This window comes from Bubalus bubalis, chromosome 2 (genome assembly GCF_019923935.1).
Source record: "Bubalus bubalis isolate 160015118507 breed Murrah chromosome 2, NDDB_SH_1, whole genome shotgun sequence".
Taxonomy (NCBI): Eukaryota; Metazoa; Chordata; class Mammalia; order Artiodactyla; family Bovidae; genus Bubalus; species Bubalus bubalis.
Window position 1 is genome coordinate 133,077,611 of NC_059158.1, and position 27,322 is coordinate 133,104,932.

Sequence of the window (27,322 nt, forward strand, 5' to 3'; positions counted from 1 at the left end):
TGTTTTGAATTTTTAAAACTGTTCCCTATTTCTTACCTGTCATATAGAACTACAGTTCCTCCAATATCAAAACTATGATTTCACTCCCCTTCAAAGTACAAATCTAGTTATCTCCTCTAAATACTGAAAACTGTGATTGGATTTGTAGAGTTGTTATTATCTCAGCATCAATATTTTAGACCATGAACTTCAGTTCAGTTGCTCAGTCGTGTCTGACTCTTTGCGACCCCACGAATCGCAGCAGGCCAGGCATCCCTGTCCATCATCAACACCCGGAGTTCACTCAAACTCATGTCCATCGAGTTGGTGATGCCATCCAGCCATCTCATCTTCTGTCAACCCCTTCTCCTCCTGTCCCCAATCCCTCCCAGCACCACAGTCTTTTCCAATGAGTCAACTCTTTGCATGAGGTGGCCACAGTATTGGAGTTTCAGCTTTAGCATCATTCCTTCCAAAGAAATCCCAGGGCTGATCTCCTTCAGATTGGACTGGTTGGATCTCCTTGCAGTCCAAGGGACTCTCAAGAGTCTTCTCCAACATCACAGTTCAAAAGCATCAATTCTTCGGTGCTCAGCTTTCTTCACAGTCCAACTCTCACATCCATACATGACCACTGGAAAAACCATAGCCTTGACTAGACGGACCTTTGTTGGCAAAGTAATGTCTCTGCTTTTGAATATGCTATCTAGGTTGGTCATAACTTTCCTTCCAAGGAGTAAGCGTCTTTTAATTTCATGGATGCAGTCACCATCTGCAGTGATTTTGGAGCCCCCCAAAATAAAGTCTGCACTGTTTCCACTGTTTCCCCATCTATTTCCCATGAAGTGATGGGACCAGATGCCATGATCTTTGTTTTCTGAATGTTGAGCTTTAAGCCAACTTTTGCACTCTCCACTTTCACTTTCATCAAGAGGCTTTTTAGTTCCTCTTCACTTTCTGCCATAATGGTGGTGTCATCTGCATATCTGAGGTTATTGATATTTCTCCCGGCAATCTTGATTCCAGCTTGTGCTTCTTCCAGCCCAGAGTTTCTCATGATGCACTCTGCATATAAGTTAAATAAGCAGGGTGACAATATATAGCCTTGACATACTCCTTTTCTTATTTGGAACCAGTCTGTTGTTCCGTGACCAGTTCTAACTGTTGCTTCCTGACCTGCATATAGGTTTCTCAAGAGGTAGGTCAAGTGGTTTGGTATTTCCATCTCTTTCAGAATTTTTCACAGTTTATTGTGATTCACACAGTCAAAGGCTTTGGCATAGTCAATAAAGAAGAAATAGATGTTTTTCTGGAACTCTCTTGCTCTTTCAATGATCCAGCAGATGTTGGAGCAGTCCAAGGAGTGGTGGCTGTGCGGGCACAGGAGGGCCTAGAGGAGCTATTCCACGTTCAAGGTCAGGAGGGGCGGTGGTGAGGAGATACCCCTCGTCCAAGATAAGGAGCAGCAGCTGTGCTTTGCTGGAGCAGCCGTGAAGAGATACCCCACGTCCAAGGTAAGAGAAACCTAAGTAAGACGATAGGTATTCCAAGAGGGCATCAGAGGGCAGACACACTGAAACCATACTCACAGAAAACTAGTCAATCTAACCACACTAGGACCACAGCCTTGTCTAACTCAATGAAACTAAGCCATGCCCGTGGGGCAACCCAAGACGGGCGGGTCACTGTGGAGAGGTCTGACAGAATGTGGTCCACTGGAGAAGGGAATGGCAAACCACTTCAGTATTCTTTCCTTGAGAACCCCATGAACAGTATGAAAAGGCAAAAGGATAGGATACTGAAAGAGGAACACCCCAGGTCAGTAGGTGCCCAATATGCTACTGGAGACCATGAACTTAAAACTTACTAATTCAAAGATCCAAATTTCAATTAAACCCTTCAGAGAAATTATATTTTTAAATGGGAAAAAAGAACAAAGTTAATATAAATTCTTTTCATTTCATTTTTTGGAATCCAAAGTCCTTTGCATTAGTTTATTATAATCATCTTTTCCTATAAGCAGATACTATTCTCCTTTACCAATAAAATAAATGAATCTCCAAGGAGTTTGCAAGTAAACTCAAATAGGCATTTGAGACTCAAAAAGGCATTTTAAGACAATTAAAAATTTATAACACAAATCTCCAGATTCTTAGCCCAAAGCCATGTCTATCACACTGTACATAATGATTACATTTACTTTCCTAGATACAGTTTTTAGAAATCCATATAAGTGATTCAGAAAAAGAAAATATTGTGGCATCCATTTCACATCCCCAAGCAATCTTCTCTGGAAATTCAGTCAATTATTATCATTCTACTAAAAAAAAAAGTTATTTTTATTTTTAAGATGGTAGTCATATGTGAAGATATGTTGGTAACAAAGTTTTGTTGTCCTTTTTCATTTTCCATCATTCTCACTTTGTTTCCCTCCTTTTGTTTGCTGGTTTTGTTTTTCCATTTTCGTTATCCACTATCTTCATTCATCCTACCTCTATTTCATCACTCCATCACAATATTGGTTTTCTTTGAGCTATAGAGGAAGCAAAATGGATTCTACTCCATGAAAACCTGAGATATATTTCATCTGTGGTTCAGATGTCTATAAACTCATCTCCAGGCAGAACAGCAGCTCTAAGGTGTAGAGCAGCAAAAGCAAGAGCAGTTTCTGCTTCCTCCTTGTATGTATTGCCATGGAAAAATCTCAAACTTTGCGTACAGGGTAGAATTTTTAAATTAATCAGTATTCCAGATGAGGTTGCTGACGACTGATGCCTGTCAGACTTTGGCTGTAATGTGTGCCCAGTGGAGAAAACACATGGCGAGGCACACTGTGTTTGCCAGAACCTGACTAAGACAATAAGGTGGAAAGGTACAGATTGAGATCAAGAAAGGGAACTGGTATAGCAACGTGGGAGAAAAAATTACTTAACCTGATATAAGAATATGTTATGGAATGAACATTCAGTTCCTTGTTATTTACAGTATACTTAACATTTTATTTCTAGAGGGGATTATTTCTCTTTTGATAATTAGAATCATAATTTTCCCATTGCTTGCTAAGAAAAGAATTTACATGTAAATCTCCTTGAGTATAAAGAACTATGTCATATTCAGCTTTAGAGCTCCAGAAACCTTGTCATGGTCCCCAGCTGATAGGAGACTTGTTCAATTCAGCGTAACTCCTGAATATCATCAAATCCACATTAGAAATCTAAGAATTTTAAAAAAATAAATTTTCAGTTCTCAAACTTGTTATAACACTGTTTTCTGGTTTTTAGCAATCTACATGATCAGAAACAGCCTAGGGTCTACAGTTTGTTGCGATGTAAATATTTCTTGTTCTAGCCAAAGTATATACAAAATAAATGTCTTAATTATGTACATCCAAGTAAAATTATACAAAGATAATCTGCATAGGACAATTTTGCATTAAATAAAACACAGCATAACTGATTTTGTGCATTAAAGTCATCATAATAGCCATTATCTGGATTATTAAAACAAAAATCAGGCTTTCTACAACAAATGGATATAAATTTAATTTGATATGTTGCTGTACATATCTGACATTAATCTCTTGATTAAATTATTAAAGAATTCTCTTAAAAGTATATAATTGTATAAGTTGTATGAAGCCCCAGAGCTTCATTTTACCTCATGAATTAAAAATACACCCATTGCATCTATGTTGTATATCTTAGAGACATTTTGTTTCTATAGACATTATCATACAACTTCCCATAAGATGTTATTAAAATTTAATCATGAATTCTTCCAGACTTTTAGCAGGATAATATGTTTATCATTCTTTTGATAGTTAAAATATACTTTTTATTTTACAGGGCTTGTTTTTGTTTTTAGGAATCTGTCAGAAGTCTAGTTAATCCAGAAATATATGTTAAGCTTAATGGAAAATATTCATGGTCTTATCTTATAATATGACTGAAAGACTGTGAAATAAAAGCAGGTGTTAAAAATTATCCCCTAAGCACCCACACAGCCCTAGATTTTGAGAAGAGGCTCCTTTAATACTTCTTTCACAGTGCAGTGTTTGTTGCTTAAGGAAGTCCGTGGGTGGAGAAGATGTTATTATCCCTCCTACACACACCCGTTTTCTTATTTACAACATTATCTCCATATATATAAGTACTTGAAACACCAACCCCTTTCTTTTTACTACTTTTTGAAATTCTTTGGAATTTTGTCCACACTCTACTACATATTACCTTTCTATCAGACACATATATAGCTAATTATAGTTTAACCTGAATTTTTTTTAAAGTATGAGTCTGTCCAAAAGGTTATTTGATGAAAATGCCTTTTCAACTAAACATTTTGCTTGAAAACAGAATTCCATAGACAACTGGTCTCTCACTCAAAACTAATAACACAGGATTATTCTTTATATTAATGTTTCCTTAATAAATAAATAGATTAATAGTTAAAGACAGTTAAACCTTCTATAAAACATACAAAAACAAATTAGCATAAATTTTATGAAACATTTAGATCTCTTTTATACTGTAAAAATGTTTCCTCAAGTGCAATAAATGATAGATACACCCTTGTGCAAATAAGTTAAACTTAATTAAAAAAAAGCAGGTCTAATATTCAATACTAATATTTATGTGTTTAAGAATGTAGGATAATCTAAAAAAGTAAAACCTTATGTATTTATGAAGTGTTTTGGATTTGGATTTGATTTAACCATGTCATTTATGATAGTCACACATGTGTGTTTTCCAAATAAAATCGTTCACTTCACTATTCAGATCAATGCACTACATTTGGGGAGTATATTAACTTTTGTTAAATGAAATTAGAAAAATAACCATTAACTATCCAAAGTGCTTGCAAAGATGTCTTGATTATTAACCAAATACATGTTATTGAGAATATATCCTATAGAGACTTGTTAGGACAATCACTAACTAGGACTGTTGGATTAACCAAACAATAATAGGTAATTCAATCACTTTTGGTTAATTCAAAGGGAACTGATTCTGGCTCTTCTAGAAGGAGTAAGTCCATCCTTTATATAGCAGAGGTAGCAAGTCAAATATATTTTCCATATAATCCAATCGATATGTGAACTAGAATTGTGCAGGTCACTCTAAACTATGCTTTTAGGTTCTCATTATTAAGCTTTCTATCATTTTGTACTAAAGTTAAAAAAATATGGAAAATTAAAACCATTAGTATTTCAGAGCAAAGAACACATAGACTAGAAAAAATAAATTTAGCAAAAACAAAACAAAACAAAAATTATTGAGTCTCTGACTAAAAATAAAACAAACAGCTAAGAGTAAATACTCATTTACCACAACTTTCAGAAAAACAACTCTTTATAAAGAATACAGCTCAGAATTAAATGGGTTATATGCTTTTATTTTCTTCCCAAAGCAATTATCTCTTAAGAAGTTGTTTTGTTTATTTTTCCTCCAAGTTACTATAAAGCACATATAATTGAAAGGTAGAGAAAATTTTTAAAAGGAGATCAAAGGAATATAGTCTGCAACAAATATATGAAATTTAAGTTATAAATGTCTTATTCATGAAATTAAAGTGATTTCCTTTAAAAAATCACCTTATACAGATCACAGGAAAAAATAATGAACCTAATATTTCAGTCTAGAATTCAACAAGGAAGAGTGAGGTTGACTTTACTGTCAATTGCATGTGCTAAATACAATGAAGGAAAAAATGGCAATTAGTATCTGATACAACCACTACACCTTATTATTGAAAAAAATGATGAAATGATGTATGACATGAGGAAAAGACTCAACTAGAAAAAAGTATACCATGATGCTTTAACAAAAGGAGCAACGAAGATAATTCTGTGTTTTGTTTTTAAAGATGCCAAAAAATTAATAAGACGTGTGAAGAGTGGAATAGTTGAAACAATATAATGTCTTTCAAATTAAGTAGTCTACATATAAAACTAAATAGCTGGGAAATAATACAGAAATTTTTCATAGAACTGCTCCCTTCCAAAATTGACATTTTAACAAACTGATGGATTTCTTAATATTCTGATAGTGAAATATCTACTCAAAAAACTTTTTTCCTTTTTCTCTTTAAAGTTTGCTTGATCTTAGAAGCTCATCTTTCCAAAACTTACAGGGAAATTTTCTTAGGAATATTATATTAATCAGCCAGAGGAAAAAATAATTTCTTAGAAAATAGTAAGATTATCTTAACATCAAATGACTGTCTAATGTCATGTGATATGGAAATAAATTCATACTCTCAGGGTACTGAATTGTGACTCCTATTCAATTTCAGTCTTTATGAAAAAAAATTGTGCTCCAATATGCTGCTCTAATTTTATTCTCTGGGTGTTGCTTATTTGAACAAGTTAAGCCTTTGACTTAATAAATCTCTAACTTGTTGCCCAAACCAGATAAGGTAAGCAGTAGAATTTGACTTTCCTGACTCCAACATCTTTCCTCATCTTTTGTCAAATTCTTCATTAAAAACTAAAGTTTAATAGAAACATGCATTTAATCATTTTATATAACTTAAGCAACGTCCTGAGAGAATGTTTTTGTTTTTATTCATTCTCTTTTTAGTATTCTTGTTGAAATTATATTTAGTTGTTTCTATTTTTTCTTGCTGTAAATAAAGATAGAATTTTGTTTGAATTTCAACTGGAAAAGCATTTTGGGAAATTTACAATGAAGGTTCAATCCATAAGTAAAATCTTATTTGGCAGTAAGTATATCATATAAAATTTTGAAAGTTTCTGCCTATCTCTTATATACTTCTTTAAACACACAACTAAATCATCAAAACATATATCTTGTGTTAGTAAAAATAACTATAGATTAATTTAATCAAAGAAGTAAAGACACTTATTTTCACTGGCTTAAATTTATCTTTTTTATTTTTCTTTAATGAACTAAAGCTCCTTCAATTTCAAACTATTAATTTGATAATTATGTTCCTGTTTACATAATAGCCATGTATGTAATAGTATCAATACCTTGTAATTATGTATTTAAAAAAAAACAATATTTAAATGATTTTCTATGAGTTTTCTGTCCTGCCAAATATGCTTGGAGGCTTATTATGAAGTTCTGTTATGCAGGTGTATCTCAAAGTTAATTTAAACACAAACATATACATGAATAGGAATATTAGATGGAAAAAGTTCTTAAGAGTGATTCATAAATATATAAAATAATTTATATGGTATATACATTTATTTAATAAGAAGAATGATTTTGTTTTTAGTTTTCCCTTTCCTAAAATGCAAAATGTGACTTCGTCTTAGACATATGTAAGGACAAATACACAAGTAAATATCCACAAGTAACATCCACATGTAAATCTTTCAACATATAAAAAGGCAACTCCTACCTCCATCTCCAGATCCTGATCCTGCATCTGGGAGGAAAAAAGGAAGTAATTTGTTTTAGCTTATAAAACATATTCAAAAAATATTTATGAACTTTTAAATTAAATCCAAAATAAAATAAATTTAAAATAAATACTTTCTCCATTATATATTAATATAATTGAAAAATTAATAATATTTAATCTGAAAAACATTAATATCTATGTAATTTAATATCTATAATAGAGCTTATAAAATAAATTCTCTATTATTTTCATCTTAAATTTCATGAACAATGTATTATCCAGCTTTGGAATTAATTCTCAAACTTGACTATGTAAAAATTCTCATTTTTATTTTAGTCAATATGAATATGGTGCCATTAACAAAAAAATTAAAAACAAGATGCTTATAACAAACAGTGAGATTTAGAAATTAAGTAGTCTAAGACTTGTGGCAAATACTCATAATTAAGGCTTATATTCTTGTACATTACATTACAAAGGAAAAAAGTTTAAAGATGAATATCTTTTTATCTAAGAGCTAATACGTTTTCCAAATACCACAACTCTGGAAGAGTCTATCTGTATAAACAGCATCTACTGTTTTTGAAATCCAAAAGGGTGAGCTTCAGGTTTGCCCTTGTGGCTAAAATTGGCTATACCCTAGGTGATGTTGGCAGAGAAGACAATAACCTCTCTCTGCCTTCCTTTTACTACAGTCCTTTCCCCTCCCTCTCACATAATTACAACTTGGGAAAGTTGTCAATTTCTGACAACTCATTTCCCAGAAACACTCAGTTTATTCAGTTCAGTTCAGTTCAGTCACTCAGTCGTGTCTGACTCTTTGCGACCCCATGAACCACAGCACGCCAGGCCTCCCTGTCCCTCACCAACTCCTGGAGTTGACCCAGACTCATGTCCATTGAGTCAGTGATGCCATCCAGCCATCTCATCCTCTGTCATCCCCTTCTCTTCCTGCCCCCAATTTCTCCCAGCATCAGGGTCTTTTCCAATGAGTCAACTCTTCGCATGAGGTGGTCAAAGTACTGGAGTTTCAGCTTCAGCATCAGTCCTTACAATGAACACCCAGGACTGATCTCCTTTAAGATGGACTGGTTGCTGCTGCTAAGTCACTTCAGTCGTGTCTGACTCTGTGTGACCCCATAGACGGCAGCCCACCAGGCTCCCCCATTCCTGGGATTCTCCAGGCAGGAGTACTGGAGTGGGGTGCCATTTCCTTCTCCAATGCATGAAAGTGAAAAGTGAAAGTGAAGTCGCTCAGTTGTGTGTGACCCTCAGCGAGCCCATGGACTGCAGCCTACCAGGCTCCTCCATCCATGGGATTTTCCAGGCAGCAGTACTGGAGTGGGGTGCCACTGCCTTCAGTTGGAGTCAAAACCATTGAGTCTCCATTTGCTTCTACCTGTTAAGTGGTGACATCACCTTCCTTCTGCCTCCCCCTACTTCCTTCCATTCTAAATACATTTGGCTATGTATTTTTAATGTTAATAATGGGAAATAAGACTAATATTGGTATACTAATACTGGTATTTTTTGTCTGACTGGCCTTCATTTTACATTGAATTCTCAGCCAGATTTCAAGAGCCATATCAAATGCCATGTTTATGAATTTGTGTTTGTTGTTTTAGACCAATTAAAATAAAATACTACTTCTACTTGCTTGCCTCAATGACACTTTATTGAAAAGCACTCATAGAGGCATGATGTATGAAAATCTATAGAAGACTGACACAGGGAAGAATGAATGCCTCGCCAGTAATTCTCCTTGTCATTACGTTAGACATTAGCACTGTCATGAAGGAGCAGCTGTTTTGAATTTTCAGCCTTGGTGGATACCCAGACTAACATATTCATAAGAGTTAACATTTTATTAAATCAAAGCCTCAAGTCATTAACTGCTTACATGACTAAGGAGAAAGTCTTTGGGTCAGGCTATCCTTCCCTTAAAGGCAAGTTAATAGGTAAAAAAATTTCATAATTAAAACCACTCTTGGTAAATGTAAACTCAAATAAGGATTCTAATTATTCAGTTTGACTGGTTTAAGAGAACAGAGGAAAAAAGGCTGATGCATTCATCTCAATAGCAGGAAAATAGTCCTGTCAACTGAACTGAGTCCTAAGACACAGAGCAATCACTTTTGGACAGGACAGTGCTTGAATGGTCAAAGTTGCTAAAGTCTACTTTTTGTATCTTTTCACAGCTAGCATTTTAACTGACTTTATTTGAATTAATTTGAAAGCTTAAGTTATAAAATTACTTATAAAATCATCAGAAGTTAATAACAGGTTGTATTATTGTAGCATTTATACAGTCTACCTTTGTTTTAGTTGTATGTATATAGCTTCTTATTCCTTTCCACTAAGAGTGTAAACATCTTTAAATCAAGAACCATGTCTTATTCAGCTCCCTACATATATATACACCTAAGAGGAAATGAATAAAAGCTTATGGATTCCAAACTCCAAATATACTCATTGGATAACATTAGGAATATTATTCAACCATTCTAAGCTTATTGGTCCTCTAATCAATGGGTAATGTCTATCCTACTGGACTACTTTGAGGATAACTGCACAATGGCACATTTTAAATGCTTATCACTGTGTCTGGAACATAATAATTAAAATTTTGCCTATTCATCTATATGTTTTCTATTAAATATATATAGCTGGAGAAAATCAAGAAAAATGGCAGTAGTATTTTGGCTTGTATTACCCATGTATGTTTCTAAAAATTCAAGGGGCATGATCCTTAAGAACATTTGTGTTTGATTTGAGCCAAATTAAGTAGCTAGTGAAGACAGAGGAATAGACTGAAAAAAAATGGTCACTTAAGTCATGGCCTTAAGTTAAGTCAAGGGGGCCTTAGGAAACATTACTACAAACAAAGCTAGTGAAGGTGATGGAATTCCAGCTGAGCTATTTCAAATTCTAAAAGATGATGCTGTTAGAGTGCTGCATTCAATGTCAGTAAATTTGCAAAACTCAGCAATGGCCAGAGGACTGGAACAGGTCAGTTTTCAATCTAACCCCAAAGAAAGGCAATTACAAATAATGCTCAAACTACCATACAATTGCATTCATTTCACATGCTAGCAAAGTAATGCTCAAAATCCTTCAAGTTAGGCTCCAGCAGTACGTGAAACAAGAACTTCCAGATGTTCAAGCTGGTTTTAGAAAAGGCAGAGGAACCAGAGGTCAAATTGCCAACATCTGCTGGATCATAGAAAAAGCAAAGGGATTCCAGAAAAAACATCTACTTCTGCTTCATAGACTACACTAAAGCCTTTGACTATGTGGATCACAACAAACTAAAATATTCTTCAATAGATGGGAATACCAGAACACTTACTTGCCTCCTGCAAAACGTGTATGCAGGTCAAAAGCAACAGCTAAAACTGGACATGGAACAATAAACTGATTCCAAATTGGGAAAGGAGTATGTCAAAGCTGTATATTGTCACTTTGCTTATTTAACGTCTATGCAAAGTGTATCATGTGACATACCAGGTTAGATGACTCACAAGCTGGAACCAAGATTGCTGGGAGAAATATCAATAACCTCAGATAAACAGATGATACCACTCTAATGGCAGAAAGTGAAGAGGAACTAAAGAGCCTCTTCATGACAGTATAAGAGGAGAGTGAAAAAGCTGGCTTAAAACTCAACATTAAAAAAAAAAAAAACTAAGATCATGACACCCAGTCACATCACTTCATGACAAATAGATGGGGAAACAATGGAAACAGTGACAGACTTTATTTTCTTGGGCTCCAAATTCACTGCATCCACAAAATTAAAAGACACTTGCTCCTTGGAAGAAAAGCTATGACAAACCTAGACAGTGTATTAAAAAGAAGAAACATCGCTCTGCCAACAAAAGTTCATATAGTCAAAGTTATGATTTTTCCAGTAGTCATTTACAGATGTAAGAGTTGGACCATAAAGCAAGCTGAGTGCCAAAGAACTGATGCTTTCAACCTGTGATGCTGGAGAGGACTCTTGAGAGTCACGTGGATAGCAAGAAGATCCAACCAGTCAATCCTAAAGGAAATCAGTTCTGAATATTCATTGGCAGGACTGGTGTTAAAGCTCAAGCTCCAATACTTTGGCCACCTGATGTGAAGGGCTAACTCACTGGAAAAGACTCTAATGCTGGGAAAGATTGAGGGCAAGGAAGAGAAGGGGATTGACAGAGGATGAGATGGTTCTATGGCATCACTGACTCAATGGACATTGAGTCTGAGCAGACTCTGGGAAATAGTGAAGGACAGGGAAGCCCAGAGTGCTGCAGTCCATGGGGTCACAAGGAATTAGACACAACTCAGTAAGTGAACAATAACAACGACAAGTCAAGGCATCATTATAAAATCGTGATGGGAAGCTTTAATGGTTCTTTGCTATAAAATGATTCATCTTGGCAAATCAGAGACAAGTAGCCTACTAAAGCCTTATTAGTGAAAGAGAAACCTAAGAAAAGAAGCCATGTTATTGGACCTGAATCTAGACTCTTAGTCAAAACATTTCTTATAAGGCAAAAAAGAGAAACTGACAGTGAGGCTATTGAGCAGACTGCTCAATAGGAAACCATTTTCCAGATAAAAAATGATTTGTAAATTCAATGTAATGTAATAAATATAAAGTTATTTTTAATATGTTTTACGTTTATATTTTTATATTTTAGTATCAATATAAATCTTCTACTGCCTTTTATTCTTAGAAACCACAACTTGCCATATCCATACAATGTCAAATGATGCAAAATCTATGAAGAAAATAAGAATCTCTTTTAGATCAAAAGTCAGAACTCCAATTTATTTAGTCAGACCTGGTTAATCAAAATTACTTTGGTCCCTCCATCATTATTCAGATCAAAACTCTTAGATTTACACGTCAATGGAAGATGCATTCAGCAAGACCGACTTACTAATTAAATCCTGTAGAAATTTAAGTCTGTGAATAAGCTAGGGATGGGTTACTCAATTGTGATTAAATGTTCTACTTGGTTAAGTATTTTCATAGTATAACCAATAAATTAGGGACTAGAACTGAATAAATGAATGAATCAAAAGAACGTGATTGCATGTGCTGACAAAAACCTGGAGGTTGGCAAGTAAGCAACAGAGATTTTTCTTCCCAACGTTGTTAACCAAACCATAACTCCATGATTGCTTATTATGACTACCCACGGATCTTCATTGCTTATTGTCAGAGACAGACAGATATCCTATATGATTTTGAATGAGTAAATGCATTCCTTAGTACTCTAGCATTTGCCTACATATTCCTGGTTCTGAGAGTAAGAAGTTCCTTTTTTCCTATTCCATTTATCCGAAAGTGTCATTTTCCAGTAGCTATGACGGATTGATTTTTTATAATTAGTTTGCTCCTGTCTTTCTATTTTCCCCATGCTTACTCTAGTAGCAGCATGGTGGCCCTCCTCTTTTCCTACTGAGAAAGACGGTCCAAGTGGCAATGATCTGTTAGCTCCAGCAAACAAGAAAATGGTGCACCAATCCAACTTGCCTCTCACTCAACCTTGCAGGAAGGACATCCACATTGTCAGACAAAGAATCAAATAGGAGAAAAAACTACTTAAAAACCAGAACGGAAGAGCCTATGTCATTGTTCACAAGGACAGATACCTTTCTTTTCTGCTAATTCTTAGAAACTTTGGTAGTTCCAGTGCAAACTGGAACAGTATTATCAACTACTAACAATCAATAGGCCTAAGATAATCTTTTTTAAAGAATATGACTGTTTCTTTGCTCCTTTACCACTCTGCTCCAGCCACCATACACATGATCTTTAATATAATTTCATAGTGTTATCTAAGAGGGACTTTTCAATAAAATAGACCTTTCTTGACATTATTCTATATTTCCTTTTTTGAAGAAAAACGGATATATCATTTTAATGATAATAATAATATATAATTATTATTTTCCTTAAATATGCTTGTATCATCAAATTCCTCTGAAATTATGACTCACAGAAAGATGCTTATTTGCCATTAGGAATAAATTTCAAAGGATACTAAAGTTTCTTTAATATATGTGATTTTAATGTCAAGCCTAACCTGAAAATTCAGCTTCATTTTATAGCACTGGTTTATCAAGTTGGGCTTTATTCTTCTTGTTTTTTCTCTCTTCTTGTAATACTATTCAGCTCTAATAACCATTGTACGCAGAAGGAAAACCTGAAAAACTAAAGAGCACAAGAAGGTGCTCTTCGTCCTTACTTTCTTTAGAGCATTCTTGGTACAGTATGACTAAAAAGTTTTGTGGGATCCCAGGCTCACTAGTGGTTCTAGAAAGGACAGCTGTCTTTAGAAGTCGTGTTCATCCCCAATATATTCTTCAATGTAATCTGCTCAGTGTTAAGAACAGCATTTTGTAGAGCTGCTAAGATTAGGCACATCTTAACCTTCAAATCCAAATCTGCAAACTGCCTGTCCTCTAGCAAACAATCCTATTGTTATAAACAATCAAACAAACAAAATTTATTCCTGCATAGATTACTTTCTATATATTTGGCAGCTGAGCAGTCAATCTAGATTTCTAATTGTTATTCAATGTCTGTACTCCATTAAATAATAGATGTATTAAAAGCTACCAACATCCTTATGGTAGATTTATCTTTCTTCCAGAAATAACTTGAAATGTAAAGAGACATAGAACAGGAATAATGCATGCTTGATACAAAAGTATAAGAAGCTTGTCTAGCCAATATATAGTCTGAATTATTTATCTGGATAATAATAAACAGGACACAACAGGAAAAGCAAGACATGGTTTTGGATTCAGAATCCATTCCAAAGGTTTTCAGGTGTCATCAGGATCACATACATACCTGTGGCACAGGATCCTTCAGACACCACCAGTATCTCACTCTGCTGTTTGCACGCAGCTTGCCGCAGATAACACTCATTCTGATAGCTCTCCCCATTGGAACCACACACAGGCACATAGTCACTGTTGCACTGGGGAGGACACAGATGTAAGCCTGTGGTTAGTACTGGAGTTTACGGGCCTCTGACATCTTGAACAGAAACCATCATTTACAAAAGAAAGCACTTGTCTTCATTTTCAGTGATCCCCATTGTATCCAGCAAGTCTTTGACCTTGTAAGAATATCAGTCAAAGATATACAAAAGCAATGTCCAGTAAGCCAACTGGTCATCTGATTCAGATGGGGGAAAATCAGCTGCTAAATCAGGAAAATCCAAGAAAGTTATAGGACAAGAAATAATAAAAAGATATAACAACAAAAGTATCAATATTATTTACTTTTTTTTCTGATATATGGCCCATCTGGCTTGGTAGAAAAAATGAGAACATGTTATGACATTCTAGCTATTCAAAAATAGTGCCTATCTGTTTTTGGAGCAGAAGTATATAGCTGAAATGCCAAAGAACTCAGTTACTCTTCAGTATGTTGTTCCTCTGTTCAATTTGAATCTTTACAAATTCTTAAATATTTGGATAAGACATCTGAATTCCTAATTAAAGTTTCATATATCTTTATATCATTGGATATTGACAGAGATACAGTATAGAAAGAAACAACAGACTATGTAATACAGAAAAAAAGTCAACTACTGAACCATATGTTAACTTGATTGACTATTCAAAAGTCTGAGTATTAATGTATATTGCATAAAATGAAAAGTTCATTTTAAAACAATTTCCTTCCAAAAACGTGCACATTTTATAATGGAAATCAGGCAACCTACAGGGTATACTCATTACAGCACAATCACACTCTAAGGCCTTAGAGATACTTGGCTGTATTCTATACCTGCTAATTACACCAGTGATATGATTATCTCCTGATTACTACTACTGATGGGCTACATTGTTTAATTATAACAAATGTAATGATCAAGACAATTATTTATAAATACTCACCCATGCCAGAAATTAAGTACAGTAAGGCAAATCATGCATATACATGCATGTGAAAATGCTTTTCTGTTTTCTAGTTCTTATTAAAATACTTGGATTTTTGATCTGCTAATTCATAACATATGAAGTAAACCAATGATTTAGCGAAATGGCTAGGGTTTTAATCTTTATAATAATATTTCTAAAAATCTCTCAAAAGTTAAATTCAACTCAAGGATTTTTATGCAAAAGAACAAATTTTTAACACGGTTATAATCTGATGATATACAGATGGCTAACAAACACATGAAAAGATGCTCAACATCACTCATTATCAGAGAAATGCAAATCAAAACCACAATGAGGTACCATTTCACACCAGTCAGAATGGCTGCGATCCAAAAGTCTACAAGCAATAAATGCTGGAGAGGGTGTGGAGAAAAGGGAACCCTCTTACACTGTTGGTGGGAATGCAAACTAGTACAGCCACTATGGAGAACAGTGTGGAGATTCCTTAAAAAACTGGAAATAGAACTGCCATATGACCCAGCAATCCCACTGCTGGGCATACACACCGAGGAAACCAGAATTGAAAGAGACACGTGTACCCCAATGTTCATTGCAGCACTGTTTATAATTGCCAGGACATGGAAGCAACCTAGATGTCCATCAGCAGATGAATGGATAAGAATGCTGTGGTACATATACACAATGGAGTATTATTCAGCCATTAAAAAGAATACATTTGAATCAGTTCTAAAGAGGTAGATGAAACTGGAGCCTATCATACAGAGTGAAGTAAGCCAGAAAGAAAAACACCAATATAGTATACTAACGCATATATATGGAATTTAGAAGGATGGTAATGACAACCCTGTATGCGAGACAGCAAAAGAGACACAGATGTATAGAACAGTCTTTTGGACTCTGCAGTAGAGGGAGGGGGGTTGATTTGGGAGAATGGCATTAAAATATGTATAATATCATATAAGAAATGAATTGCCAGTCCAGGTTTGATGCAGGATACAGGATGCTCGGGGCTGGTGCACTGGGATGACCCAGAGGGATGGTATGGGGAGGGAGGTGGGAGGGGGGCTCAGGATGGGGAACACGTGTACACCCATGGCGGATGCATGTTGATGTATGGCAAAACCAATACAATATTGTAAAGTAAAAAAAAATTTTTTTAAATCTGATGATAAACCTGAGGTTCATTTTCTCACTCTATTTTCTTAATATATCTGTACTTCCTTTCCCAATCAACCATTTAGCTCTTACCCTTTGCCGTTATGTAATAACAGATTCGAACCATTTTTTAAATGATATAACACAATGTTCTCTGAAATGAAAATTTTTTGAGTCTGACTTTGCATCTGTTATTGCAAAACTTAAATATAATTTTTCACTAATAGTTACGTAGTATTCTCCCAATAGTATATTCAAATTGTATGACACATAATCACCATAACTGCTAACAAGGTAATATAGACACCAAATTATATCTATTTAAAAATTATTTAAATATGATTAGATTGAAATATTTTAAATATGACATTTTTTAAATCTTTATTTCTAGTTTCTTGTCTAATTATTCTGGAAGTTTCTATTCCTTTCCATAGTTACATAATATGGCTCATTGACTCAGGCTATCTACATTATTATATTTGAAAACATTTTGATAGGAACTTTTCACTCATGAGGATTTTAATTCAATAGGCAACTCACTTTCCAAATATACATACACCTGAAAATTGACCCACCGTAAAACTGAACATTTTTATCCCTACTGGAAAAAAAAGGCAATTAAAAAATATCAGTAAAGAGTTAAGTTTTCCAATAAACAGCACTGAAGAGACATCAAATACATGTGCGTGGTGCTGATGTCAGAACTGTGGCCAGGGAGGCAGGTGGATGGACCAGTGTTTGATAAATGGGCTGTGTTCAGGATCAGGACAATGTAGGGAGGATCTATGAGGACGCACTAAGACTACTGAGAACATGGAAGACAGACCAGAAAAAGTGAACAGTTGGTAACATAGTCAGTAGACTTGCTGACCCTTTCAGTAGGCAGATGAGAGTCATAATTACTGCAAATGGCTGGGCCAGTTAGCTCCTCATGCTTGTGTCCTAGCATTCTTGTTCTGGGTTACCTTTTAATCTTCATCTCCAACCCTGGTTACAATATTTTGTGTGTAGATGATCTGGATCCACATTTTCTTCTTTGTAATCCCTAGAATTTCTCTATTTATCCTTTTCATCTACTTCTGTAGATTATTCAGATATAATCAGTAGATGGGGAGTGAGGGGTAGGAAGTATTTATTATCTCTGTCAACTGCTAGTACACAATGCTGATATGCATCTTAAAATACGAAATAAACTGATAAAGTGCTCATATGGCACTTCTGAGGGATGGAGTAAGCCAAATGTGAACAGTGCTAAAAACAGAGCTGCCAAGTTCCATGCACAAGCCAAAAGGGAGATTTGTATGGAGTTGAAAAGAGCTTAACTGTAGATTATCAGCACGCTGTTTTTGGCCCTTAGTAACATGACTTGCACTCATTAAAATGAATAACACACGGAGGAAGTATACTCTAAATCACTAAGGCTTAGAAGTGGAAGTCTCGTCCCATATTCTCCCATTTCTGAGTGTAGGACCTTGTGTATATCACTCAGCAATAAAATATTTAACAAGTTTATAGCTCAGTTCTCCCATTTGAAATGGTTAACTGGGGCATTTGGGAGGATTAACTGAGTCATGTTTCAAAATGCTTTGGAATATTCATTTATAAAAAGAAATGTAAATTATTTGTCTTTCATGATATATACTTTAACTAGCAGAGTTACCATCTAACATGGACACCAAGGCATGCATGTCTAAAAGTGGAAAAATAAAGGAAAACAGGCTAACCCTAAATATAAAAATGAGCTTACTACTACATTAAAATATGCCTAATTTTGAAACTATATATTTTTTTAGTGGTAACCATGAATATTGCTCAGTTTCAGAGGAAGGGACAGATTCAGATGTTAGGTGACTTGCTAAAGGCCACATTGTTGGCTGGTAGGAGAGAAAAACAAGACTCAAGCCCAGATGGTTAAGCTCATAAATGTATGTGTTGTCCAAACTTCCTCTCAGGGGAAAAGTGATTCTGCTTTCCTTCAGATGTTTTAAAAATCTTAAGTTTATTTTCCAACTTTGTGTTTTTCAGTGAATGATTTTGTTCCAAAATTTCCACATTGCTTAAGAAAGCAGCAACATGTTACACCAGTGAACTCAATGACTTGATGCTCTAGAATATATGGAATTTGTTTTGCTACAAATGAAGAAAAAATTCATGTGAGAAGTTTTTCATATGATCTATTGCTTGTTTGATTAATAAGAATTTCTTTTAACTGAGATTTCAGCATCTAGGAGCTATGCATAACTTGTATTTTATATATTGTCAGCACCTTCCCTAGTCTGGCATGTAGAAGGCGCTCCACAGATGTTAAGTGAATTCTGTTATATTCCCACTTGTCAAAGGCTTAGGAATAATGGTTTAGGATATGGCACGTTTCTCTTCCAAAAAAGCAAGAGATAAAAAAACCTGCATATGTCCCAATCCTTTGATCATTCCATAGGTAACTTTTACTTCTCTGTGACTACATTTTTTCATGTGGAACTATTTTATGATTTTAAACAAGTGGGCAGGCCTGTGACTATGGTAAAAGTGACTCATATGACTTCTGAGGCTAGGTCATTAAAGGGATGTAGCCTCTACCTGGCTCTTTCTCACTCTCTGGATGCTCGCTTGCCCTTTAAACCCAGCCACTGTACTATGGGGAAGGCCAAACTAATCCAAACAGAGAGATCTATATGGAGAAGGACCAAAGTCCCCATTTAACAGTCCAATATATGAGTGAGTCCTGAGAGGAGTACAGAACCAAGCCTTTGAGTTCCCTCTCCCGCTCAGCTAATGCCAAGAGGAGCAGAGATGAGATGCTTCCATTAAGCCCTGTCCAACTGCAGATTCATGAGCAAAATAAATGTTCATTCTTTTGAGCCACTAAGTTCTGGGCAATTTGTTCTATAATTCTAGTTACTGGAACTATTGCAGATCTAGGGCGTAGCTTGTTAAATGAAAACAATCAAATTAAATGATATTTGTAAAACATAAGGCTTCACAATATTTTTAAATTATAAAGTGATCATTGATCATTACATATTAATTGATATGATCAGTAGTATCTATGAATAGATGCATCTGTGACTTCTTTCCTTCCTCTCTTCCTTCTTTTATCCATTCATCCATCCATCCATCCAGCCAGCCAGCCTGCCTTTTGTCCATCCACTGTCTCTACATTTTCATCCCATGGTTATTTACCAGAATGACCAGGATACCATTTGGTATGCAGAGAGCAAGGTAAGATGCATGAGATTGCATACTATTTATGGAACTCATATCATCATCTAAGAATTAGTTGTACTATTTTTGATATCAAGTTGTGTATAATAAACTGGCACTTTTGTTGTTCTTATTAATGTTTTTATTTGCATATGGGCTTCCCTAATGGCTCAGCACTAAAGAATATGCCTGCCAATGCAGGAGACAGAGGTTCTATCCCTGGGTCAGGAAGATCCCCTGGAGAAGGAAATGGCAAACTACTCCAGGATTGTTGCCTGGAAAATCTCATGCACAGTGACTAAACAACAACAACATAATGTCCTAGAAAAAAATTAGATGTTGTGTCAAAGGACCTAGATCACCACTTAGTTGTAAGTTATTTATATTTATGAGCCTTAATCTCATCTGTAAAAGGAGGAAAAAATAATTACCTCACTCAGATATGAGAAATAAATGAGATAACATGTTTGAATGGTAGAATATGATTATTGCAAATCATCTAAGAGAGGTGAAGATAAATATTTGTTCACCTTAATGTTCCAATAGTAATTCAAACTGGAAAACATTAAAAAATACTAATAATCCAGTTTTGATAACATCACTGGGAAATCTCTCTTTTAATTTTTATTTATGCTTTTAACACATATACCCAATACTCTTTGAAGTTTATCTCTCAGCCAGAAACCATAGTTTGCATCCCATTTTGAATAGAAGAATTTGGACTTGTATCTGAAATCAGGAGAAATAGAGTAGATGACTTAAGCTGATCTAGAACAGTGTATAGGAAAATGGATTTTTCAGGATATCTGCCTTTTCATCAGACTGAGCAAAACAGAAAAAAATTCTCAAATTCATTTGAAAGTATTGGAAATACTGAGTCAAGATACTCCTAGCTTAAAATATCTTATCTATTTTTCTTTTCACAACTTATACATTTTCTTTGATCTTGAACTTAATTCAGCCACTCTATATTCCTGGTACGTGTAGAGTCTAAATTTTCCACTAGGGAAATGTTTATTTTCACCTGACAGACTGACAACTATTGCAAAGCACAAACTAATAGCAGCAGTAATCTAGTAGTAAATTTAAAATGCTACAGACATTAGGAAAAGAAAATTTACATTTTAGTTTCTTATTCAAACTTGCATTCACTCCCCTAGCCCTGTCCCCTGCAATCTATCCCACTTAACGATTATCTAAATTAATGACAAATGTAACTGGCTAGCCAAATGCATAAAAAACATAAATATCTTTGTTGACAAAAGTTTTACTAAAACCCTTTGTACAACCTGAAAACTGAACACAATTTCTTTAAAAAGAAAATTATACGTTTTCTTTTAGTAGCATGCATCCATTTTTAATTTTATGAACTCCTTTTTTTTTGCCTCTTGGTGAAATCTTGTTATACTTATGGCTTTCCATTTGAGGAACATTCTTCTTGGTTCATTTTATATCGTTCATGGGTTCACATCTTATGTCTACCCTTGGTTACGAAAATAAGATATATTTCTGGGAATTACAAACTAAAAAGAAAAAAATTGACAAAATCCTGTGGGCTTTTAATTAATAACTTATCCAACTTATTTTCCCCTCAGTTAACGCTTGGGGAAAGTATGACTTGCAGGGTTCTTATGCTCCATATCTCTCAAGTAGTTCACTGAGAGAACATAATTAAATTGTTCAGTATGGCTGGAGACCTTAGAAATTGGTATTGCATGAATATTAAACATGCATGCATGTTTCCAATACTCTAGCCTGGTTTAAAGACTATAATATGGGCACAGCAAGACACACCTACTGGGTGGTGGTGCACTGTACAAGTGTCAGCTGTTTATTAATTTTCTTAGAAAGAAAAAAATAATGTCCGAGAAGTTTTTAGCTTATTTATAAGCCATTCAAACCATATTTAAATGTGAATTCCCTTCTCTCTATCACTGGGAGGTGACATTAATCTAAAATATTTAAATTTCATCAACAATTCTAAATATTACATACAGTTGGCCCTCCAAATCTGGGGCTTCTACATCCACAGATTCAATCAACTTCAGAGCAAAAATATTCCAGAGAAAACATTCCAGAGAGTTCTAAACAGCAAAACTTGAATATGCCACTTACCAGCAACTAATTTGTATTTGTATTTACAATGTTTACATTGTCTATACATTATATAATAAATAATCTAGAGATTACAAAGTGTACATGAGGATGTGCAAAGTTATATATAAATTATACATAATTTTATATAAGGGACTTGAGCATCCTTGGATTTTGGTAGTTGTGGTGATGCATACTGAGTGACCTATGGATACTGAGTGGATACTGAGTGACCACTGAACTATAACAAATTTTAGACTTGAATTTGAGTTCTAATATTTGATTTGTTTTATATCCTTTTTGATTTTTTTTTTTTCAAATTTTGCTTACAACCTTGGAAAAGTTTTCCCTATCCCCAGTATATAGCTTCCTTAATGGGAATATTTTCTGATTGAAACTTATCTTAGATTTCATGTGTATTTTAAAAAGTAGTTCAATAACACTTTAAGATATCAGTAAGCATCTATAAATACTTGAATTATAAAAAACATATCGAAAGAGAAAAGTTTTAACATTCACATGGTAGAAAGCATTTGTTAGATGATGACTATAATAATGAGATTGAGCTCTATCTTTAAAAAATACTAATAATCCAGTTTTGATAACATCACTGGGAAATCTCTCTTTTAATTTTTATTTATGCTTTTAACATTAGGCAAAGCACATTTTCCTCATTTATGAAATGACTTTTGTCTATTTGCATTCTTTCAGATTCCTAGGAATTGTAATTGAATGTGGTATCCATGAAAAGTTGGCAAGTACTAATAAGTGTCATGATTTCCAAACTACCACAGTAGTTTTGAAGTCACATTGATAAGGAGTTCATTTAAAAACTCATCTAGATTGCCAAAATAATAAAACCCAATACCATTAAAACAGAGCACTATGATCCAAAGAAGATAGCCTCAATCAACAGAACAAAAGTATAAACCCGCACTTCCAATCCAACAACAATTTTGGCTATTACGTTGACTTATAGTATGCATGTTAGAAGGGGCACAGAAACCTACTGTTCTGTTGATACACCAAAAGGACAACCTGAAGCTTTCTACCTCCAGTGGCATTTATAACTATGGCACATACATTTCTCCAAAAAGCTGTGTCTTTTTGACATCAGTTGGCTCTCTTGCCAGTACTTTTGTTTGATGCCAGCTTTCCTCTTAGCTTGCATAGCCATAAATTGCCAAGTGATGGGCTGTAAAAGAAGATCTCTGCTTTGCAGTCTCATTAGTAAATTAGAAGATGCAAATATGAGATTTCTTACCTTGAACTGACAGACGCATGTCACAGTGTCTCCAATTCTTAAACATTCACCATCAAATTTACAGGTGTTAGTGTCACAGAGGAAGAGATCATTTTCTCTGTCATCATAACCTCAAATTTAAAGAGAATATGCCAGTCATTAAATGTTACAGACTTGAACAACAACAACAAAAGAAATATCTTTAAGCTTTAAAATAATTGCCCTAAATTTTAATTCAAACAACCACAGCTGTACTACAAGGTCATTTTTTACAGATAACCTAAAAAAAATTCTAGTTAAGTGATTAATACTAGTTTCTCTTTCACAATTCTTTTCTAGTCAGTTGTCTTTGAATATTCTTTTTTTTTTTGATGATGCTATTTTATTTTAGTTTGGGTTAATATTGGCAGTGGTAAGTGAATATTTAACATTGCTTCGTAGTTTCATTATTTTTTCTCATTAAGTAGACTACAGTTTATGACCCTCAGACTTCACATTTTAGAAAAGAGTTGGTGATGGTCTCAGAATGTCCTTTCATTATTCTTCCATTTTTAATCATTCTTTTGCTTTAAGATCTGCAACAACCCCTTATTTGGAATTTCTCCAGACAAAGAGGAAACAAAGCTCCAATAATAAAGATAAACAGGCACAGTGTTTTTTCTGATGGTCTGTCTGACTCAAACGAAGATTGATCACCTCCAAGTTAACAGGGGTAGAGGGGATACAGGTTCTTGCTAATCTGCCTGGAAAACCAGTTTATTTTCTTTAGTTTCTGCAAATCCCTGTTAGGTATCTGGTAATAATTAATTTCTTAACTGTCATCCCCAATTTCATATTTAAGTTAGTTATTTCCTAAAACAGTACCATAGCTAGGGATGAAACAAACTAGTCATGTTGGGTTACAAATCTATCAACATTTCAAATAATTGATTTGGCAGGTTACTTAATATTCCTATGGTAAAGCACCTAAAAAGTGATTAGGTACCTGCAAAGTGGGACTTAGTATTTCCAAAATAACATAGATGCATGCATGAGCCATGAGTAAGTTAAAGAAAACATGTTTAGCTTTATGAAAATGCCAAATTTAGAAATTTCCCAAAACAGAACAAAGGCAATATATTGACCCAAATCTAACAGGGTTACAAATTTCAACTCGTCTTTATAAAGCACAAGCCACATGATGTATAATAATTTTCCTCATGGAATTTACACCAGTCACTACCCAGCATGGCATATTCTTTTATCCTATGAGTTACAGTTGGTCATTCTCTCTTCTCCAAAGTTACATACACTTCAGCTCGCATACATCCCTAAAAGCCACTTTATTCAGAGCTAGATTCAACTTCGGCAGAATTATATATACAGGAGATGAAAAATTACATACACACTGGCTAAAACTAGAACAGACCAGACCTAGGGGACAATATCCAGGCATGCTAATGGAGTTTAAAATGCCCAAAACACCACAACCGCGCCGGTAGTTATGGGCTGTCATGCTGAAAGGCGAAGCTACTCGAACAGTGCAGCAACTCCTATCCTCGGCTCCTATTTAATTAGGAGACTTTAGCAGAACCAAGCTTGCCAAGCTCTCGCATTCAGACTAAGGGACCCAAGCGAGCAAGAAGAGCGCCTGACGCACTCCAAGGAAGCCTGCCCAGAAATGGAGGAGCCGGCGCCCACTCGGGTCGGTTCCGCCCTCCGCCCGCCTATGCGTGAGCCTGTGGGGCCTTGGTTATACCCACCCTTGCCTGGGAGACGGTCGAAAGATTCTTGTCTCAACTTCCTTCGACCATTTAGGAGCTAGGAGAGGCAAGAGGGAGGCATCTCGGTGATGCAAAAAGAACGTCTTTTGCAGCCAAGTAGAGAAGGCGCTGTGTATGCGAGTGGGGGAGGGGGGTAGAGGGGCTGAGAGAGAGAAACTGAATGTCTTGGAAACCCAAGATCCTCTAGAATTTGTGTGACCCGGTCTTGAATGCCAGACAAGTGCACTCTCATGGTACTTTTGCTAGTAATCAATGTTTCCCCTGCAGTCACCATTTGATTTATCGCTTTCTCGCTCGTTCTATCTCCTAAAGTTGTTTCTCTCTGGTTTCAGCTAGACTTCTTTCTTTAATGATAGAAAAGGTTCTGATTTAGTGTTTCTTCAAGGACTGGTCCTCTTTTCAATGAATCCACAAAACCTCGTTTACTATTTCTTAAAATCTCCGCAGCTAATTTAAGTGCAAGGATGCAAAGGTTCCTTTACCTGCACTTTCTGTGCACCGCCCCCTCAGGACCCCCTCCCCTTTCCTTAACGGCCTGGAACAGTTCTCCTCTGGGTGGAGGTCGGTGGTCTCACGGTTTGGGAGCGTTGGAGCGGAGGAGCTGGGGAGAAGCACTTGGGTAGGTTGGTCTGTGCTGGAAACAGCGCGTTTCCTCTGCGGGGCTAAGAGGTCGGGGGCTGGGGTTTCGGACTTACCAGAGCAGTTCCAGCCGGTGGGCGTTTGGCAGTCACTTAAGGAGGTAGGGAAAGCTGCGAGCTTTACCGGGCGGGCTACGATGAGCAGCATCACCGGCAGCAGCAGCAGCCAGCAAAAGCCCTCACAAAGTGTCCAGCTGCTGCACTGCCGCGGGGACTCCCACAGCACCATGACTAGTTCGCGTAACTCTGCAGCAGCAAACGGCTTCGGGAGAACACAAGATCGCGGGGGTCAGGCAGCGGGCTACTGGGCATCCCGCGGACGGCGGCAGCAAAGGCGGCGGCGGTGGCAGTGGCACCTGACAGGGAAGCAGTAGCCAAACCCGCGCATGATCTCCAGAGTTTCAGCAACATCCAGTGACCCGGCTCAGCCCCGGGAGCTAGAGGGTCGTCCACGGAAAAGCTGCGCCGGGGACGCGGGAAGCTGCTGCCATAAGCAGAGGGTTCTGGCAAGCCAGGACAGCAAGAGGAGACCGAAGTCAAGAGAGCAGACCAGAGGAGCCCAAAGAGGCTGGGTGGAGGGAGAGTCAAAGCGCCCCGCAGCCTGGCAGCCGCCTCTCGCGCTCTGCTGCCCGCATCCCTCTGGCGTTTGGGAAGCAGCAGGTCCTTAGCCCGCCCGGGATCACGTGGGAACTGGCAGTCGGGCGTTGATTGGCTGAGCGGGATGCAGGTCCCGGGAGGGAGGGGTCGGCGAGGAGGTGCTAGGAGGAGACGACGGCGGATGCCACAGATGGGCTAGCTCACCAGGCGCTGGCCCGAGTCGGGCAAGGCGGGGATGGCTCGAGTGAGAATTGCGGGCTGCAGGGCAGGCGACTCCCTCACCTTTAAATACCACCTGCTGTTTCACTCTCTGCCCCAGGACGCCCCCTACCGAGCGCTGGGTCAGATCTAGTGCTCCTCTTCCGTGCGTGACCCCGGGCTTCTAGCGCCCGCCGCGGCTGGGTGGCGTCTCTCGGAGCTGGAGCTGGCGAGGGTGGAGATGGCCGAGGAGCGGTCGCAGCAGACAGGAGAGGGGAAAGCGGGCACCAAGGAGAGGGCGTCCTGCTGGCGCCCGGCGCTCCAGCGTACAGGAGCGCGCCTCCTGGCTGTGACGGGATACAGGCTGGGAATATCGCCGCGGAGAGCCCACGGACGTTTCTCTAGGGAGTAGCAGGAAGCAGGAGAGGGTGAGAGGCGGTGGTGTGAGAACAGCTCAGGCTGGCCTGGAAGCAGCAGCAGTTCCCACAGAAGCCTGCGAACCTAAGGCTGTTCGCCAAGCTGCCTCAACCAGCCAGCCAGGCTCTCCCAGCTCGCTTCTCTCTCTCTCTACTCCCTTCCCTGGCCCCCTGAAACCCCGAGTCTACAAGGAGCTGGAGGTTTGAAAGCCCAATCCCCACCGCACACTCTTCTCCAGCTGGTAGTCTGTGTGGCTGCCTGGGAGGTGAGGGCAAATGTGTTTCGGAGGTCAGGATGGGTTGGGACAAGCGGTCAGAAGGAGGAAGGAAAGGCTGCTGTCTGCATCAGCCACGGCGGACTGCCAGGCGCATCCGCGGGTTGCGGCGTCTGAGAAGAGCGGCTCCCTTCGGCGGCGCGGGTAGTGGTCCTCGGAGCTTTACGCGGGTCTCTACCGGCTCTCCAGTGACCTGGAGGTGGCAAGGAGGTCTCATTCGGCGAGTCTCTGGTTCTGCGCCTTTCATTCTCCGGCCCCAACCAGCGCCGGCAAACGGCGTGGTGAGATCCGCCTTTCGTCTGCTGCATTCTTCACGCAGTTAGAAAACACTCTAGCCTAATGGCATTTTAGTCTCTAGTAACGAACGGGACCCGGAGTTTCCCGGGACAAGGATGCAGAGGAGCATTTTCCTCTCGTGACCCGGGTCGTCGTTGCACAGTGATTTCAATGAGTTTTCTGTGTGATCATTCAGTGTTTC

The 27,322-nt window shown here is 37.2% G+C and overlaps 1 protein-coding gene across 1 annotated transcript in view; it reads right to left on the reverse strand.

Moving 5' to 3' along the window:
* Positions 1–26,204, reverse strand: part of TMEFF2 (transmembrane protein with EGF like and two follistatin like domains 2) — a 276,911-nt gene extending 250,707 nt beyond the window's left edge. The window contains exons 1-4 of the mRNA XM_006079524.4: positions 25,416–26,204; positions 22,979–23,088; positions 14,201–14,330; positions 7,348–7,374 (exon numbers count right to left, since the gene is read on the reverse strand). Coding sequence (XP_006079586.1) covers positions 7,348–7,374; positions 14,201–14,330; positions 22,979–23,088; positions 25,416–25,587 — 439 coding nt within the window. The 5' untranslated portion in view covers positions 25,588–26,204. The remainder of the gene's footprint in view (positions 1–7,347; positions 7,375–14,200; positions 14,331–22,978; positions 23,089–25,415) is intronic.
* Between the last annotated feature and the right edge of the window lie 1,118 nt (positions 26,205–27,322).